Source organism: Orbicella faveolata, unplaced genomic scaffold, assembly GCF_042242905.1.
Source record: "Orbicella faveolata isolate gen_17 unplaced genomic scaffold, um_ofav_v1 contig_25, whole genome shotgun sequence".
Lineage (NCBI taxonomy): Eukaryota > Metazoa > Cnidaria > Anthozoa > Scleractinia > Merulinidae > Orbicella > Orbicella faveolata.
The window spans coordinates 3,252,350-3,270,649 of NW_028301553.1; the positions used below are offsets into that span (position 1 = coordinate 3,252,350).

The 18,300-nt window shown below is 37.9% G+C and overlaps 2 protein-coding genes across 3 annotated transcripts in view; one reads left to right on the forward strand and one right to left on the reverse strand.

Annotated features, from left to right (window-relative positions):
* Nucleotides 1-17,413, forward strand: part of LOC149108591 (core alpha-(1,3)-fucosyltransferase-like) — a 32,788-nt gene extending 15,375 nt beyond the window's left edge. The window contains exon 2 of the mRNA XM_089293936.1: nt 17,063-17,413. The gene's annotated coding sequence lies outside the window, so the exon portion shown is untranslated. The remainder of the gene's footprint in view (nt 1-17,062) is intronic.
* LOC149108593 (uncharacterized) lies at nt 3,229-9,714 on the reverse strand. Of its 2 annotated transcripts, XM_089293933.1 has the most exons (11): nt 9,600-9,714; nt 9,394-9,490; nt 9,048-9,280; nt 8,800-8,917; nt 8,167-8,258; nt 7,872-7,992; nt 7,502-7,609; nt 6,828-7,004; nt 6,299-6,472; nt 6,134-6,210; nt 3,229-5,698 (listed from the first exon to the last, which is right to left on the reverse strand). In XM_089293933.1, the coding sequence occupies exons 1-11, from the start codon at nt 9,633-9,635 to the stop codon at nt 4,781-4,783; spliced, it is 2,151 nt and encodes a 716-aa protein (XP_089150059.1). In that variant the 5' UTR covers nt 9,636-9,714; the 3' UTR covers nt 3,229-4,780. The 2 variants fall into 2 exon arrangements, with proteins under 2 accessions (XP_089150059.1, XP_089150060.1); XM_089293934.1 differs by lacking the exon at nt 9,048-9,280 and having other exon boundaries at nt 9,600-9,682.
* Nucleotides 17,414-18,300: the final 887 nt, after the last annotated feature.

Genomic DNA, 18,300 nt, shown 5'->3' on the forward strand with positions numbered 1-18,300 from the left:
GTCCTCTATTTCTACCATTCCACATAAACAATGTACGTTTGAGATGGGATTTGGTAAAATACTGGTCCTAATTTGCATTTTTCATAGCAATCGACAATTAGCTGGTTTTGCAAAATTGTCTCCTCTTTTGCTATTCCTCATTTCTCATGTGAGTTTGTGACATAGCTGTCCATATTCAAATCTATTATACAAATGGGCCGTCCACGCGTTATGCGAAATTACCCTCTATTCTCACCATTCCCCATATAACGACGTTTCAGATGGGATTTGTTGGAATAAATACACCTTATCTGAAGGTTCAACATATCATACGGACGGACATTTTGCAAGTTGCCTATTGAGCAAGGAACAAAATGTCGGCACCTCTTACATGTTAAAGCATTGAATATTATTAATCCAGCATTGTAAGTCAAAGTTGGGGTCGTTTAGTCCAGCCATTTTGTGGCTCCGCTTTCCTTCCGTATTTTTGCCCTGTCCTACAGTGTAATAACGTATAATAATTTGCAAGTTCTCTTGACCTTTTATCGTAAAGTGGCGCAATAATGTTTCTTATTCAGCCTTACCTTAAAAACGTTATGCCTAACTGTTCTCTTTTTTCACCATACTTAACCGCGTTTATGTCAGATTGCAAGCGTGCAGCCCAAATTAAGGTCAATTGCATTTCAATACTAGCGAGATGGGCCGGTTTAATACTAGAGACATGGTACCCGTTTGGATGAGTTTCGGCAAACATTTGCTTTACCTGTCAAGACGAGTTACTTTACGAAATGCACCTTGAACGACGCATTACGAAAGGTAGCTCGTCTTGATGGGTAAAGCGTCAGATGGCCGTCATTGTACAAGAGACGCCAATTTATATAACTGGAAATCAATCATGCGAAAAATGAGAACGGCTGACTGTTTACATTGGCGGATCTATGGGAGAACCCCCTCCTTACTGTTGGTAAGTGGTATTTTTTTTCTACTGAAACCTCCCTTTAACCCTTCTAAATTTTTCTTCAGATATGTACTGACAGGCATTTTAGTTGCCAAAGTAAGAAACCCTAACAGAAACTATTAGTCTATTTGAAAGAGAATTACTATTTACACGAAAAATATTTATTTATTTCACTTGAATTGTTATTGTAAGGCACTACACTACTTCTACAACTTCACAACAATTAGGAATTCATAAGGTCGTAATACTAGCAATAATGATAAATATTGCATAAAACGTACAACAGTTTTTAAAGACATGTTTCGGCATGCTTATGCCATCTTCAGTTTAATAGAGTGACTAATGATACGTGACACAAGTTATATACTACAAAATATGAATAAATTATTTACAATATGCATTACAAAACAGTGGAAACGGAAATTACAGAGTTAAAAAGGTGTTGAAGTGATGTAACTGTTTGTTCAGGTCAGGTTTGTCCTTACTAATATAAAAGGCTTCTTTAAGTTTAAGATCAATAGAGCTATTCGCTGAGTCTAAGATGCGAAAACAAGAAGGTGTGTACATGCCCCTGCATGAAGAAAATTGAGAAAGATGTTTAAAAATATGCGAGTTTTTATCGCTTACTGTATGTTCTTTAATCCTGGTAGAAAAATGGCGACTGGTTTCACCAATATAACAGGAATTACATCCCGCACAAGTAAATTGATAAACTACCATGGATTTTAGAGCATCAGGAGTACGATCTTTAAAACTGAACATATTCTTGATTTTGAAAGAAGTAAAAACTAATTTGATATTAAGATCCGTTTCACAAAAACGTTTAAGTAATTGCCGTAGTTTGAGTTCCGTTATTCTAGAGTACTGGCCGATAAAAGGAAGCTTAAAATAGCGTATATTGTTTTCATCATTAACGTTGCGGCTTTTTTGATCAGAAGGCTTGTTAAGATACCGCTTGAAGGTTTTTTCAATGATGTGTGAAGGAAACGAGTTACGTTTTAGAGTGTCCGAAAGCTTGATCAAATCGTTTTCAAAACCGGAAGAAGTGTTGTTGATTTTATAAGTTCGGTCAATGAGAGTACGGACAAGGCCAATTTTATAGCGAAACGGAGTGAAACTAAAAAAATTTGTTAAGAGACCAGTGTAGGTTTTTTTATGAAAAACTGAAAAAACGCAGTCATGCGAAGAGTTGTCAATCAGAACATCCAAAAAGGAAAGTTTACCGTCGTTCTGTTTCTCGAAAGTAAATTTGATGTTGGGATGTTGAGAATTGATGAATTCAAAGAAAGACATGGCATCCCGCTCATTTTTAAAGACGCAGAAAGTATCGTCAACATAACGCCTATAGAGTAAGATGTCGGCCTTGTTAAAATTATTTAGCCATGTTTCTTCGTGAAATCCAAGAAAAAGATTAGCTAAAATAGGTGCTAAAGGGGAGCCCATAGCTACCCCATCGACTTGATCATAAAATTTACCATTGAAAAGAAAATGAGTCTCGGATGTGGCAAATGAAAACAATTTCTTAAGGTCGGGTTTTTTGATGGAAAATTTGGGATGATGTTTCAAAATAAGGTCAACGGCAATATCGATAGTTTCATTTAACGGAATGTTTGTAAAAAGGCTTTCAACATCGAAGGAAATAAGGAACTTGTTGTTAAAATCGAAACTCCTGAGCTCTTCAACAAAAGAAAAGGAATCCTTAACTGAATATTTATCAGGCAAAAGCGGAACAAGAAGAGAACTTAAGTACTTAGCTAGATTATAATTGTAAGCTCCAATAGAGGATACAATGGGTCTAAGAGGTGGTTGCCTATGATTATCACGTTTCTTATGTAATTTCGGAAGGCCATAGAATTTTGCTGGTTGTGAACCCTTAGGAAATATGTTGCAATAGGTATCATCATCGTTAAATGAAACTATCGATATTGCCGTTGACCTTATTTTGAAACATCATCCCAAATTTTCCATCAAAAAACCCGACCTTAAGAAATTGTTTTCATTTGCCACATCCGAGACTCATTTTCTTTTCAATGGTAAATTTTATGATCAAGTCGATGGGGTAGCTATGGGCTCCCCTTTAGCACCTATTTTAGCTAATCTTTTTCTTGGATTTCACGAAGAAACATGGCTAAATAATTTTAACAAGGCCGACATCTTACTCTATAGGCGTTATGTTGACGATACTTTCTGCGTCTTTAAAAATGAGCGGGATGCCATGTCTTTCTTTGAATTCATCAATTCTCAACATCCCAACATCAAATTTACTTTCGAGAAACAGAACGACGGTAAACTTTCCTTTTTGGATGTTCTGATTGACAACTCTTCGCATGACTGCGTTTTTTCAGTTTTTCATAAAAAAACCTACACTGGTCTCTTAACAAATTTTTTTAGTTTCACTCCGTTTCGCTATAAAATTGGCCTTGTCCGTACTCTCATTGACCGAACTTATAAAATCAACAACACTTCTTCCGGTTTTGAAAACGATTTGATCAAGCTTTCAGACACTCTAAAACGTAACTCGTTTCCTTCACACATCATTGAAAAAACCTTCAAGCGGTATCTTAACAAGCCTTCTGATCAAAAAAGCCGCAACGTTAATGATGAAAACAATATACGCTATTTTAAGCTTCCTTTTATCGGCCAGTACTCTAGAATAACGGAACTCAAACTACGGCAATTACTTAAACGTTTTTGTGAAACGGATCTTAATATCAAATTAGTTTTTACTTCTTTCAAAATCAAGAATATGTTCAGTTTTAAAGATCGTACTCCTGATGCTCTAAAATCCATGGTAGTTTATCAATTTACTTGTGCGGGATGTAATTCCTGTTATATTGGTGAAACCAGTCGCCATTTTTCTACCAGGATTAAAGAACATACAGTAAGCGATAAAAACTCGCATATTTTTAAACATCTTTCTCAATTTTCTTCATGCAGGGGCATGTACACACCTTCTTGTTTTCGCATCTTAGACTCAGCGAATAGCTCTATTGATCTTAAACTTAAAGAAGCCTTTTATATTAGTAAGGACAAACCTGACCTGAACAAACAGTTACATCACTTCAACACCTTTTTAACTCTGTAATTTCCGTTTCCACTGTTTTGTAATGCATATTGTAAATAATTTATTCATATTTTGTAGTATATAACTTGTGTCACGTATCATTAGTCACTCTATTAAACTGAAGATGGCATAAGCATGCCGAAACATGTCTTTAAAAACTGTTGTACGTTTTATGCAATAATTAGGAATTCATTCCCTTTCATTTGAAATTCCAGAAATTATTTCAAAACTACAGGCATATTAACACGTGAACTTTTCATTAATTGTCACTTAATGCATAACATTCAATGCACACAATGATTTCCTCGCAAAAGGCCTAAAATTTATGGGAATAGCAATAGATCAAAGAAGTAATAAATCAAATATGATCCTTATTCTACTCACTCTTTGCATTACGAGTAAATGCTAACAATTTGTAAGCAATCACGTCCTTGAGACAAGACACTTGTTTACAGTGTTGTTTACCTAACTACTAAACAATTCACTCGTTTGCTGTTCTTACGACGTTTAGGCTCTGACTAAGAGTAAACTTCCCTGGATGATAACCCTGCAGTGCTCTCTATGTCGTCAGTTTTCGATATCATTTTAACATCAAGTACACATTTCAGTTGTTCTTCAAGCAATCGCACAAAATTGGCGTTTTCCTTACATAGAACGCAATAAATTAGACATATATCAATGCAAGGTAGTGATCCAAAGGATTTAAGGCCAAAAAATTGAAAAGAAAACGGAGATTCTTGAAATACTTCTTATACATTGGACATAATTTCGATACGGAATTAAAAAGTAATGAAAGAGAGATTACCATAAGTGTGACCTCTCATATCAAGGAGTTTCTGACATTCAATTATAAATTGATATAAGTTCCCAGCCTGACCTAACAAAATTTCGGCTCCATGCATTCCGTGGCGATGAGTGTCAACTAAGACGATACCATCGCTTTCTAACGCCAAAAATAGAACAGTTTTTTCGTTCACGATAAACAAGGCAGCATTCGTTGGGTGGGGGCCATTGCACAAAATAGATAACTGGTGTTGTAGCGTTGTTGGTGCATGTTCATCACAAACTCGTACAGCCAAAGGTGATCCTACGGACACGCTGACACATTGCTCTGCGACAGAAGCAGCCTCTGCAGCGGACAGGAAGCGATGCGGTAGGCTATGTCGACAGCGATCATAGAGCGGGTTTCCCACTCTGATGGATGCAAGTAGTAATTTAACCCACAGAGGGCATAGTGAACGCAAGGGTTGAAGATCCAGGCGTTCGTGCCATACTCCGTGTGCAAAGATTACAGCTATTACGCTACAAGCGGAACTTCCGTTTCGTCCATGTAGAGTCGATTGGCTGATTTCAGGGGGAAATTTCCATGAAAATGTGTTAGACTGGGTAACTTTCTCGCCAACAACGTCTACATTTTCTTCTGGAGTTGGCTGGTAATTTGTGGGCATATCATCATCGGAATAGTCACCGGTGCTGTCGGAATGGTCATCGTCATAATCATCAACATCCTTGTCACTATTTTCTGCGTTATCTTCAATGTTGAGGCATTCTTCGTATCCACTCCCTGTTAATGCAGCTTTAAATTTGGTGGCTGCACAACAGACTTGGCTCTTGCAGAAAGCAATCCCTTTTTTTGCTAAGCTCACTTTTCCTCGAAGTACCGGCGCACTTTTTGAAGTAGTTTTGTACTTCGTTTCCTATTTACATGAGTAATGAACAAAATTAACAAAAATAAGAAAGTGTACTGAGTTAAAAAATAGATATATATATACTTAATGAAACTATACGGCAACTGCTCCGATGTCGGGACGTCCGTCTATATGTCCATCCGTCCGAACGTCTTTAAGTGAGTGAGCGAGCGAGCGAGCAACCAATTGTAATTCTGCACGTTTCTTATTAGAAGACACAATGATCTAACGGGTAAGCACTTAGCAGCTTAAGCAGAGTCGGGGTCCCTGAAAAGGTTTTCCTGTTCATGACACCCACAATATATGACTTTCAAAGTTCCTTCTTCGACTTAGGATCTCTTAGCAATAGAAAAGGGGACCTTCAAAACGGTAGCTAATTGTTTCATGCTACAAAAACCAGGATAAAATTAACAAAATCGGTAACTATAATCGTGAAGACTATACCGTCAAATTTGGTTGGATAGCTAGGGTCACCATTTCTGAGTTGTCATCCAGGAGCATGTTGGAGACGCAGTCGGGATCTTGAAAAATGGAAAACATTTTTAAAATCTTGCCAAAAACATTTTCGATCGAAATTGTAAAAACTAAAGCCATTTAGTAATCACTCACTCTCCAACTTGTCCTGTAAATCCACAATCTCCCTTTCAAGATGAGGAATGACAACCTCCAGGTAGAATGCTATGAAGTTTGCCATCTCCTTCTTGATAAGAGCAATTTCTTCTTCCCATCTCCTGGAAATTTGGTGTTTTTCTACGATGATTCTTTGAATCCTTATAGGTGTAGCTTTATAAAGAGATCAATAAAACATAAGAGTGTGAGATGAGTTGGTTGTTCAATGAAAAAGTGTATTTTAGGCATGTCATAAAATGATAAAAGTAATTGTGTAAGCATCGATTAAGCGATACCTATGAGAATAGTATACGCGAATCTCCCAGTCAAAATCAGCTGTTTCGGCCTATTTGGGCCTCGTCAGCACGGCGTAGCAAAACACTCAGTTTGAATGGTGTATTCAAGTGACGGAGTAGCTGAGCGATAAGCAGCCGTGGACAGCAATCAGTACATGTATTTAGCAGACGTATTAATGAACCACATCCAAATAAATCAATTTAATGGGTATTAGATATCTTTCAAAGTTCACCTGTATTTCCTCCCCAGGGGAAGTTTCCTTTCATGACTTCAGAGACAGTGCATGCAGATTGAAGGTTGGCAACTTGGTCACTCTGTGTCTGCTCATTGTACAGCTGTATTCGAGAGGTAAGTTTGGCCTTTTCTGTAGAAATTTTACTTCGCAAGCGTGTGCGCTGCTTGGATGACTCTAAATGGTATTTAATTAGGTAAAAAAGACATTTTGACCCAAAATCATCATAAAGTAATTAATGTAATAAATGACGTTCAAAATACAGACATAATCACAGCTTAAAAATACGAGAAGAAATAAATAAGTAAATAAATCAATAAAAACATAGATAGATAAGCGACCACGCAAGCATGCAAGCAAACAAGTACATATATGTATTAAGAATCCGTAAGGACACAGCAATTGTCAATGTTCTCTTCATTAACATTTGCTGTCTCGCACGTTAGCATATTTGCATAACTTTTGAACCTTTTGTATTCATTGTTACACTTGTTCATTCCACCCAAACCAATGAGGACCTGAGATATTAGGTGGAAACGTCATTCAAGTGTTTTAACCAAGCGTTGTTTTCTATGTTTTTAAGAAGCCAGTTGTAAACATCGAATGTATTTTTAATATCATGAGTCCTGACTACAATTTTAGTATAAGTAAATAAATGGTGTGACCACACATACCAGCCAGTTTGTTCATGGAATGGGAAGTCTGCTCTATGGTTGAAACCAACATTTCTATTTCGTCTTGAAGCTGAATACTGCTGGAAGTACCCTTGCAGGATTCCACTTCTATTTCAAAAATCAACATTGCTTTCCAGTAAGCATCACTTGTAAATAGATCAGTCAGTTACAGTTGTTATTTCATCTTTGTACTTCAGAAGGTAAGGTGATAACATTTACACTCCCCAGTTCATTTTTACTAACAGAAAACAATATTTGGAAGGTTAGGAACGTGTTATAAAACGGGGTAGATTTTCATTCCAATGTCTAGTATTATTCCAATTATGAGTTACAGGATGAAGTAATGCCAAATACACCAAATTTTTATTACCTTGTGCATGACTAACAACAGCAAGCTTCCAGTCATCTGATTTGAATTGATCCAATGATACACCATATTCATCAAGAGCTTCATTTAAGTCTTTTAGTGATTCATTCTGCATTTTAATAGCCTTTAAAAAATAGCAGTGAAAAAAAAAAATTGAAATTAGGGAATGACAGAAATTTAAGGCAAAAGCTCTTTCCCTTCTTTAATGAAAATTAAAACTGGCTGTGAGGTATACTAGGAGAAATACATATAGGTCTTTATCTGTTTCAACAAATAATGTACACTGTTGCATACTCACACGAGTATATCGCTGAGCAAGACTTTGGGCCATACCAATCATTTTTCTTTTGTTCCACCTCAGGGCATGCTCTGTAATAAGCACTTCTCGCTCTTCAAAAGAGTAAAAAAATAGTAATGAGCAAGTATAAGATCAATGATTTTACCACAGTTTTGTACTGTATGCTGGTTTATACTGTATGCATGTTTATTGGAAAACTAGACTTGTTATATAGCAATTCCTGAGTTTTTATTCATTTACAGGCCATTGTACATGTAAGACCTTGTTTACCATGGAACACAAATATGGTAGGTGTAACTATATGGAGACAGCCAGTGAAATTAAATATGGCAATTTTTTTTAACAGAAAAATTAAAATTATTTGCCTAAAATTGTAATATTTTACCTCACTGGCAAATTATCATTTCACTCACCCTACTTACGGCCAACGCAACATAAAACATCTTGTTGGCTATCTAACATCTCAAATCCAATAACATATTGTTAAATATACAGTCAAACTCATGTATTAGGGGGTAACAAAAAAAATGAGTCATTTTGTAGCAGAAAAATTCTTTTCTTTACAAAAGAAATAAATAAAATAAAAATAAGACTCTTACTCACACTCCGTCACTGGTTAAAGTTTCCACTTACTCTCAGGAAGCATGTACTTTGTAGTGTTTCCACAACGAGACATGTGAGAATTGATCTGTTCCACTTCCTCACCAGTGGAGCAGGCACTTCCATCTTGCCATCGACCACCCCATATGACCTGTTTAACATAAATAATAGTAGTAGATCTTATTGTGCAACTTGTTCAAATTTGTGTAACTTATAATTCAAATTAGCTTTCATTTACAAACTTTAAGAAACTACACATGTATAACCATTATAATTTATACCTGGCATGTCCAACTGTGAGCTTTTGCATGCATTACTGACAAGGCTGGTTTCATATCACAGTTTTCTAATCCCCCAGCTTTTCCAGCCCACTTCCAGTATTTGCAAACTATATCTTCCCAAAAATAATTGACACCGGCTGGTATCATTTTTTTCTGATGTATAAAGTTTGCATAACCATACAGCTCTCCCTGAAACATGTTAACTGCCCACTGAGCCAAGCCATGCCTGCAACCTACATGATTGTATAAATAGCATTTTCAATAAGTACACAAATGCATCCCTTCCATATACAGCTGTAGATTTTCAGACCTAATACATTTATGACAATATATATTTCATTTCGACCTGCAATCTCAAGTCCAGTCTCGTCGAGTTTGGCTGCTTTTTTGCCATGGTTGTTTGCAGCCCTCCAGTGTGAATCACCACATCTATTATCAACATCCTGTGGTCAAGCAAAACACCCATCAAATATCACGTCAAGAAGATAAGCTCTAAAAGCCATCAATTGACATAAATGTATGTCACACAAAATGCATTCTAAAGCAAAAAACCTTAGATTTGGACTTCTTTGCATAAACTACCTTCATGTGGCTGTCTACATCATGGTTGTTGGCAATGAAGAGGTCTCCATAGTATGATGGCCTTCTTTGACTAAGTATGTGAGAGACAATTTAAAAACAAAATTATTGCATTAAATGCAAAAATGGAATTTAATTTTAATTAATATCATCTCTGAATTTTTATACTACTTCTATTTAGTCTACATATTATATTACTAACAGAAAGCAAACTATGAATTCCCTTTGATTAGTAAATGAGGTGTTTTATTGTTTTAAAGATTGTATGTAAAACAATTTAGAAATTTGCTGCTAAGGACCTTGATTCAATGTTGAATTACTGCCACAGCCATGTTGCCCTGTAGCCCTGTAGCCATGTTGCCCTGTAGCCCTGTAGCCATGTTGTCCTGTAGCCCTGTAGCTATGTTGTCCTGTTGCCCTGTAGCCATGTTGCCCTTGTCGCCCATGTTGCCCTGTTGCCCATGTTGCCCATGTTGCCCTGTTGCCTTTGTTGTCCATGTTGCCCTTGTTGCCCTTGTCGCCCTTGTTGCCTTGTCGCCCTTGTTGCCCTGTTGCCCTGTTGCCCTGTTGCCCATGTTGTCCATGTTGCCCTTGTTGCCCTGTTGCCCTTGTTGCCCTTGTTGCCCTTGTTGCCTTGTCGCCCTTGTTGCCCTGTTGCCCATGTTGTCCATGTTGCCCTTGTCGCCCTTGTTGCCTTGTCGCCCTTGTTGCCCTTGTTGCCCTGTTGCCCTTGTTGCCCTTGTCGCCCTGTTGCCCTTGTTGCCTTGTCGCCCTTGTTGCCCTGTTGCCCATGTTGCCCATGTTGCCCTTGTTGCCCATGTTGCCCTGTTGCCCTGTTGCCCTGTTGCCCATGTTGTCCATGTTGCCCTTGTTGCCTTGTCGCCCTTGTTACCCTTGTTGCCCTGTTGCCCATGTTGCCGATGTTGCCCTTGTTGCCCTTGTTGCCCTAGTTGCCCATGTTGCCCTTGTTGCCCTGTTGCCCTGTTGCCCTTGTTGCCCATGTTGCCCTGTAGCCCTGTAGCCATGTTGCCCTTGTTGCCCTGTTGCCCTTGTTGCCCTGTAGCCCTGTAGCCATGTTGCCCTTGTCGCCCATGTCGCCCTGTTGCCCATGTTGCCCATGTTGCCCTGTAGCCATGTTGCCCTTGTTGCCCTGTTGCCCTTGTTGCCCTTGTTGCCCTGTAGCCCTGTAGCCCTGTAGCCATGTTGCCCTGTAGCCATGTTGCCCTTGTCGCCCATGTCGCCCTGTTGCCCATGTTGCCCTGTTGCCTTTGTTGCCCTTGTTGCCCTTGTTGTCCTTGTTGCCCTTGTTGCCCTGTTGCCCTTGTTGCCCTCGTTGCCCTTGTCGCCCTTGTTGCCCATGTTGCCCTTGTTGCCCTTGTTGCCTTGTTGGCCATGTTGCCCTTGTTGCCTCGTTGCCCCTGTTGCCTTGTTGCCCTAATTAGTTTTTAGATATTGTTCGACCAAAATATGTAAGAATAGGTTTTGTCGCTAAATTCTAAATTACGATTTAAATGGACGTTGAGAGGCCTACAGGCTGGAAACTTGTGCGCTTGATTCTGGGTTCCAAGGTACCAACTGGATCTGTTTGAACTGAAATAAGGACACCTATTGAAATTGGATTGCAGATGTTTACTATTCTTTTTTCTCCATCTTCAACATAAATCTTCGATGTAAATCGTCTTGCATGGATAAGAGCACTCTATTTATACTAACAAAATTCGTGGTTGCATCATTCGAGATACAATTTTGAAGAAGGTTGAATAAAGTCAGCTCGAAACCTGAAAGAGCCTGATTAAACTCAACTGCATGTTGACTGAAGTCAATTTGAAACCTCGATAAATACAGCTGATTCAGTGGTCTCTAGAGAGGTGTTTTGCAATGTCCATCTAGAGAATGTACGCCCAGCTTAGAAAGCTGTGTAAAGCCAACTTTAATTTACAACATAAATTGAAAATTGAGGGTTTTTTCGCTTAATCATTTCAGTTTGTTTAGGGTAAAATACATTCATTCTATTAACCCTTTGAATGCCAAACTTTCGCCCAAAAATACCGTTTTTAACCGTTTTGTCAGGTTTTTTAGCTGCCATGACGCTAAATAAGCCTAAGTTTTGCTAAGAAAGCTTTTTTTTTTTTACTAAAAGGAGAGATTTTTCGAAGATTAGGTACAAAATTGAGCAAAATTTCCATTCCGGGCATGCGCATAAGCCAAAATTTGGACTTTTTTTTGCCACTAATCGTTCTCAATTTTATTTGTTGCCCCTTTCCTTTCTGTTTTTCTCGGCCCTTTTACACTGGCTACCTTTTGCATTGTATGTTCTTTCTGGCTGCCGTGAAAAGTTGAATGTTAATTACGGACGAATGGATCTTGATCAATTATAGACGTAGTGGACCATTTTACCACCGTTTTTGCACCAAAACCAGGGGCGGGGCAGAAGACTCCTGAAATTTTTGTACCGGATCATCCAACAAAAAGTAACGTCACATCCGGTTTAAACGGTGCCGCGCAGCTCGTTTCACAAAGCGAAAAAATGGCGTTTCGATTGGGGAAGATTTTCCTCTATTTGCAAACCATCAGGTTCGTGTCCTTCCATACTGAGGAAAGAAATATCTTGAAGGCACATTTTTTCGACTTTTGAAGCAAAACTGTTGGCAAAAGAGAACAGTTTAGTATTGTTTTGAAGGAAAATAACGGAGAGCCTTCTGTCATCGAATGGCGGATTTTACACATATTCAAAACTGGTGTTGTTCCGACTTTTGGTTCTTATTGTTCGTGATTCGGTGATAACACTAACTGCAATAGCCTATAATGTTAACAACAACCTGGATGAAGTATTGCTGGTCATAGTTTGCATTGTGTACAACGGGAACATATTTAACAGAAGCCGTTTTTTTCTGGAAGTGAACACAGTTGAAGCTCTATATCCACGTGCGTGTGGTGGAAAAGACATGCTGAAGCGTATACTCAAGGTTAGTATCCTATTTCCGTATCTCTTGTTGAATACGGTTTTTCTCTGTAAGAAATAAGCAATGTTGAGAGTCAGAGGTGAGCTTTGGGGATATCAGACTTCCCCGAAGAGATCAACAAAGAGGTGAAGCACTCCCCCACCAAATTTTTTGGGAGTACCCCACCGGGTACTGTGAAGTTGTTCATAAATATACATCTATGCTGGACAGAATTCAAATTTTATCCAGTGGTCAATTGTACATTCCTCTGTATTGTCTGAACTGCAATGCAGGCCTGGGGATCAACTTCTTTGGGCAGTTCCAAAAGAGGGGGGTTGGCCTGTTTAGGGTTAGCTCCTTAGCCCTAACTTTACCTCCGCTTTTGACAGGTACCCACTTCTACTGTGACCTGGGGCGGGGGTACTCCCTTATACGCACTATAGGGGTATGTGTGGCGCCAAAAGGTATGGTTTTTCAGTCGTTTTGGTCATAAATAGGGTATCAATTTTGGCCATTTTGGCCTTAAATGGGATATGGGTTTTGTACTCTAGTCTTGAATTGGGTAATGTTGTTTAGAAGAAGCTACTTTTTCATCATTATTGATAAGACCATAGACAAAAGGCCATCAAAAATTATGTTTAGGGCAACTGTGTCAGCTACCATGGTGGTAAATAGGTTATCGAATATTTATTCTGGTAATAAATAGGGTAGGGAGAATCGCAGATTTTGGTAGTCATAATTAGTTAATTCGACTATTTTGAGATTTTAAAGATATGTTCTATATAACAAATTGACTCAACAAGAGATGCTGTGGAAACACAGGCAGCTGGTGATTGTTTTCACAGCTTTTTTAGTTCTTCCAAAGATCTGTTTACATCACCTCATCTTCTGTTAATCTGGTGGGGATACAATGTAGCTCTGTAGTAACGGGACCTTTGTTCATTATTTGATCAATGTTTAAATGGCATCTACCTTCCATCTTGTAAAGAAAAAATGAAAAATGGCTGTCTCATACGCATGCATCAAATAATTCACAAAGGTCAGTTGTGATTGCTCCGTTGTGGGTGGGCTGAGAATTCTAGCTTGGTGTGATCTTAAAGTGATTGTTTGCCATTTATTTCCCCATGCATTTGGCTGAATGTGACCCTGCATGACTATTCAAAACCCTTATTGAATAATCAAATGGGCAATATCCCTCTTTGTTTGAGTTTCCCTCAGTCATTCAATCACAGTGGGTTTTGCGGAGTTAACTTTCTCTTCTTTGTAAATTGATATTTCTGCTTTAAATTCTAAATCTAGGCATCATGTGACACTTGCCATGCGCAGAGTTGTCCCGGTTAGCCAAGCCAAAGTGTTCATATAAAGAAAAGTTGTCCTGCCTGTCAGGGTGCCAAGACGTGACATGAGCCAAGGCTAGACAACTCACCCACCCCTGTTGTCTCGCAGGCGAGACAGTTTCATGATCCTAAATGTAAACAGTTGGTTGAATTATCAAAGAAATAAGTGAAAAGTTAGCTTGGTCAGGGTAACTCAGGAGAGGGGTTGTCTTGGGTACCCAAGACCATATAAATGGTCCCTAGTGTTGCCATTCTATTTTATTTCCACACTCCCTCTTCCTCTGTTGACATGAGCTTTAGACGGGGCTATGAAAGAGTTATTTCTGCACTTTTATCTTTTCTGTTAGGTGGTAAATATTGACTTATTTAGAGAGTGTGGCTGGGGGAACGGGGTGTGGATATGAAATGGAATATCTCTAGTCAGCTCTGGGCCCAAGTTGTGTGTTGTCTAACTGATTATACAAACTATACTTTCCAAAATCTTTATGGGTAGGTGTTTGAGAGGATCATCTTATCTGTTCATCACTACAGTGGAACCCCACCTTATGGCCACCCCATTCACATAGCCACCTTGTTATTACGGCCTCTTGATTCTGGCTTGAACAAAGGCTCAGTCAGTCGCTCATTTTCTTATTTAAAGAACCCCTTTAACCACACTGTTAATGTGGTCAGATTTTTGTGGCCCAGCAACCGGATTAACAGAGTTCCACTGTAATTTAAAATTGTCAGTATTGGTTGTTTTAAGAATATTTGTACCTCACAGAGGTGAAAATGAATTTGAGCTATTACCCACAAAACAAAATTCTGGATCATACATTTTAGGAGTAATATACACAATTTATAGTAACCATCAGGCATCACTTTGATAGTGAAGTCCCATAACTCTATTATTTGGAGATTGGTTATCCACTATCCCTGAAATTACCAAGGCTGATATCTCTATTATCATGTCATCAAAGCCATAATATTTTGACACCTACTGTACCAAACACAGTTTCCTTAAGCAGTAACAAGAGTCTTTCTTTAGTAAACCAAAATAGTACTTGCTGCCAGGTGCTTTATAAAAGTATAACCCTTCCAGAAGCCTTCACAAAGTAATATCAGTAGCTAACAATTTTTTTGTGGCTGATTTAAACCTTGTAATAAATCATACTGCCTAAGTTTAATATACATTTTGTTGCATTTAGCTCACATGTTTTCAGTTTAAAGGAGAAGGTCACTCCAAAAAGCTTACTTTTTTTGTCTTCACTTATAGCAAGTGAATATTCAGCATTTCCACTCACCAAAGGTTCAGCCTCTGAAGTGCCTGCTATCCTTAAGAAATTCATCTCGAAATTAAGAAGCAACTTCAGAGGCCACCATTTTGCAACTGTCTTGGTAGCCTGAGGCTGTGTTTATGTGACTTCATTCCGTCCAACTCAAAATTGGTAAGAAGGAGAAGAACCTGCAACTGACTTGGCTTCTGTCACAAGGTCAGCAAAATCTTTTTTTTTTCCAAGCGATTATGCTCTTCACTATCTTCAATGCTATTATTTTGGAGTTTAGAACATGCTTAGCTCAAAATAATATGTCTCAAGAGCAGCCATAACCCGGAGTGGTAGTCAAAAGGCTTGTTGCAAGCCATCAGGACAAAATCTGTCAGACAGAATGATGTCATGAAAACTTGGCCTGGGTACTTCTTTGGAGGCGAACTTCATAAGGAAAACCTGCACTTTAGATGCTGAAACTTCTGTGAGTGGCTAACCTTAGTGCAAGGTTTTCATTAGTGTTGACATAAAATTTATGTTTTTTGGAGTGACCTCCTGTAAAATACACACATTAAGACTTAACTCAGTAGCAAGGTACATCTTGTATGACCAGTAACAGTATACATGTATCCAAAAAACAAAATATATATTGTCCAAACTCAGTCATGTTAGTAGTGTTAGTGTCTAGTGAGTTCCTGCAAAGAGATAATTATACAATCATTCTAGCAACTCTCCTCAATATTCTGGGAGTCTCCCACCTACCATTTAGATCATCCATCCCAGGCAAGTTTTGAACTATTGTCCAGATACAAGGGACCATGGGCTCCTAGGGACAGTGCTTTAAAGTGCTATTATGATGAAATTTGCGGATGTCCTCCATAATATGAGCATAACAGTTTTGTTACCATGGCAACATACTGGGATTCAACCTTCCCTGATGATTATAGGCTTTTCTGGCCACCTTTGGCTTTCCATTTTGATATTTGCCAATGGTGCCTCATCAGCACGATCTAGGAAGCATACATGTATTAACATGCAAGGTCAAAGTCGTAGCCTCGTTTAATGTTTTTCAAGCTGAAAATCACTGAATTAGTGAAATCAGGTTAGAGGGGACTGGAAAAGAGCAAGTTGCCATGGGAAAATACAGGCTGTATATAATTTTTATAGCCATAGGTTTGTTTCCTTTAGTTCTAACTATAAGTCTATTAACCTGATGTAATATTGGGTTAACATCAGTCACCTCATTTGCATATTTCTATTTTTTAAACCTACATATCTTTGGAACTGATGCAGATATTTGCAAAAGGTAAACAGCATTTTTAATCTTTTGTGGAATTCTATGTGATACACCTGAAAATTCTGACTCAAGGGGTAAAAATTTAAGGACAGAAGCACTTTAAAGCATTGAGTTGAATTTATGCTGTTGGCAAAATTTTACTGTAAGGTGTCGAAAAGAATTTGGAGGGGAATTTGGTGTGGTTATTGAATTGACAGACATTGGTTCTGTTATTATTGTCATTATCTTCTATATTTTTGAGGCAGAATGGTTGTTGGCAAAAGCAGAACTGGCAATATCCTCACTGACCTGTGTTTAGATGTTTTTAGGTTTTTGTCTCTGACAATGAAGGTCAATTTGAGTAGTTACACTGTCTTTACAATAGAACATATGGATATTAATAGTACAGTTATTTTTCAATATCCTCATACTAAAATTATAGTTATTTTATGGCTCAATTTCTACCTCTACTTTAATTTGTTTAAACCAGTTTATTTGTTTTAAACCAATGTAATTTCATCAAAGGGGAAGGGGGAATCTGAGAGCAACAATAAATTAGACCAACAAATATACGGACATTTGCAATGGTTGCTTTCATGGCCTAATGGAGATGAAGTGGACCAAAAAGTCAGAGATCTGATGTTTGAATCTAGGTCTGTCTGTACAAAGATTGTATTGTAGTGTAGGAGTATTATGGTAAGTTATCACTTATGTTGGGGGGTTGATATGGGATCCTGGCTGTGCTGTTGTAGGGTAGGAATAGGGACTGCGGGGTGGGTGGTGTGCTTGTGATCCTTTGTAAAAACCACTCTAAAAGTGAAAACAAACTGATTTCAATTGAAAAATTTACAGCACAGGTAAAAATGATACATTATATGTTGTTTTTGATAGGTGGTAAATGAGCAAATACCCTCATGATCAAGAGACCTGTCCAAGTGTGATTTTTTTTACTGATAATGGAAATCATAATAAAGATGCAAAGCCACCTTGGTGTGATTTCTTCCTTGACAGTGAAGTGCAACCTAACCAAAAGTTGCATTCTGTAAGAGATTTACAAAAATTAAATGGAAAATTAAACTACACCAGTTTGTATTAATTTTATAAGTACTCCTCTCTCCAAAATATATTTGGTATGTTGTCGTACATGGACTGGCAAGAATATAATGTAGAAATTTTATGGGAAATGTTTCCATTTAAAAAATATGCAGCTGAGACACAATAACAATAATTCTCATTTCTGTGGTGTTTTCTTTGGTGTGAAAGTGTAAAAACAGATTCTATTACCCTACATGTAAGTTGAAGAATATAGGAGCTCCTCTGAAAAAGTTTGTTGGTTTTTTTTTTCTGTTCATTTTTTTTGTTGAACATTTATATTTTCCTATAAGCAGTTTCTTCACAACACATTGTAAGATAATAACTAGCCATAAAAAGGACGTTTTTGTCTCAGAGATCATTTTCAAGATAAAAAAAGTGATTTTCATTTATATTTTTTATTTTCTTTCGGCAGAGACGTTTTGAGAATTTCCCTAAAAATATCACAAGGTACAAAGGAAGGGGCAAAAATAAAAGTTATGTTTTCATTATCAGTTTGAGTCTCTCTCTGAAGCTGCAAAGTATGGTTATTTTATACTGTTATGGATAATGTTAGGCCCATCTTAATTCAAAATACAAATAGGAACTTACAAATTTGATAATCACACAATCCCTTAAATTGGCACTGTATTGTTTTTTGCTTTTTTCCAGAAAACAATTTGAACATTCTTGTTACACGAGGAGAGGGGGGAGGTATTCTACATAGTTTTAAATGTGGAAGCTGCACCTCAAGTTCCAACCCCTTAATACTGTATCCCTTTTCTAAACCCTTAGAAAGTA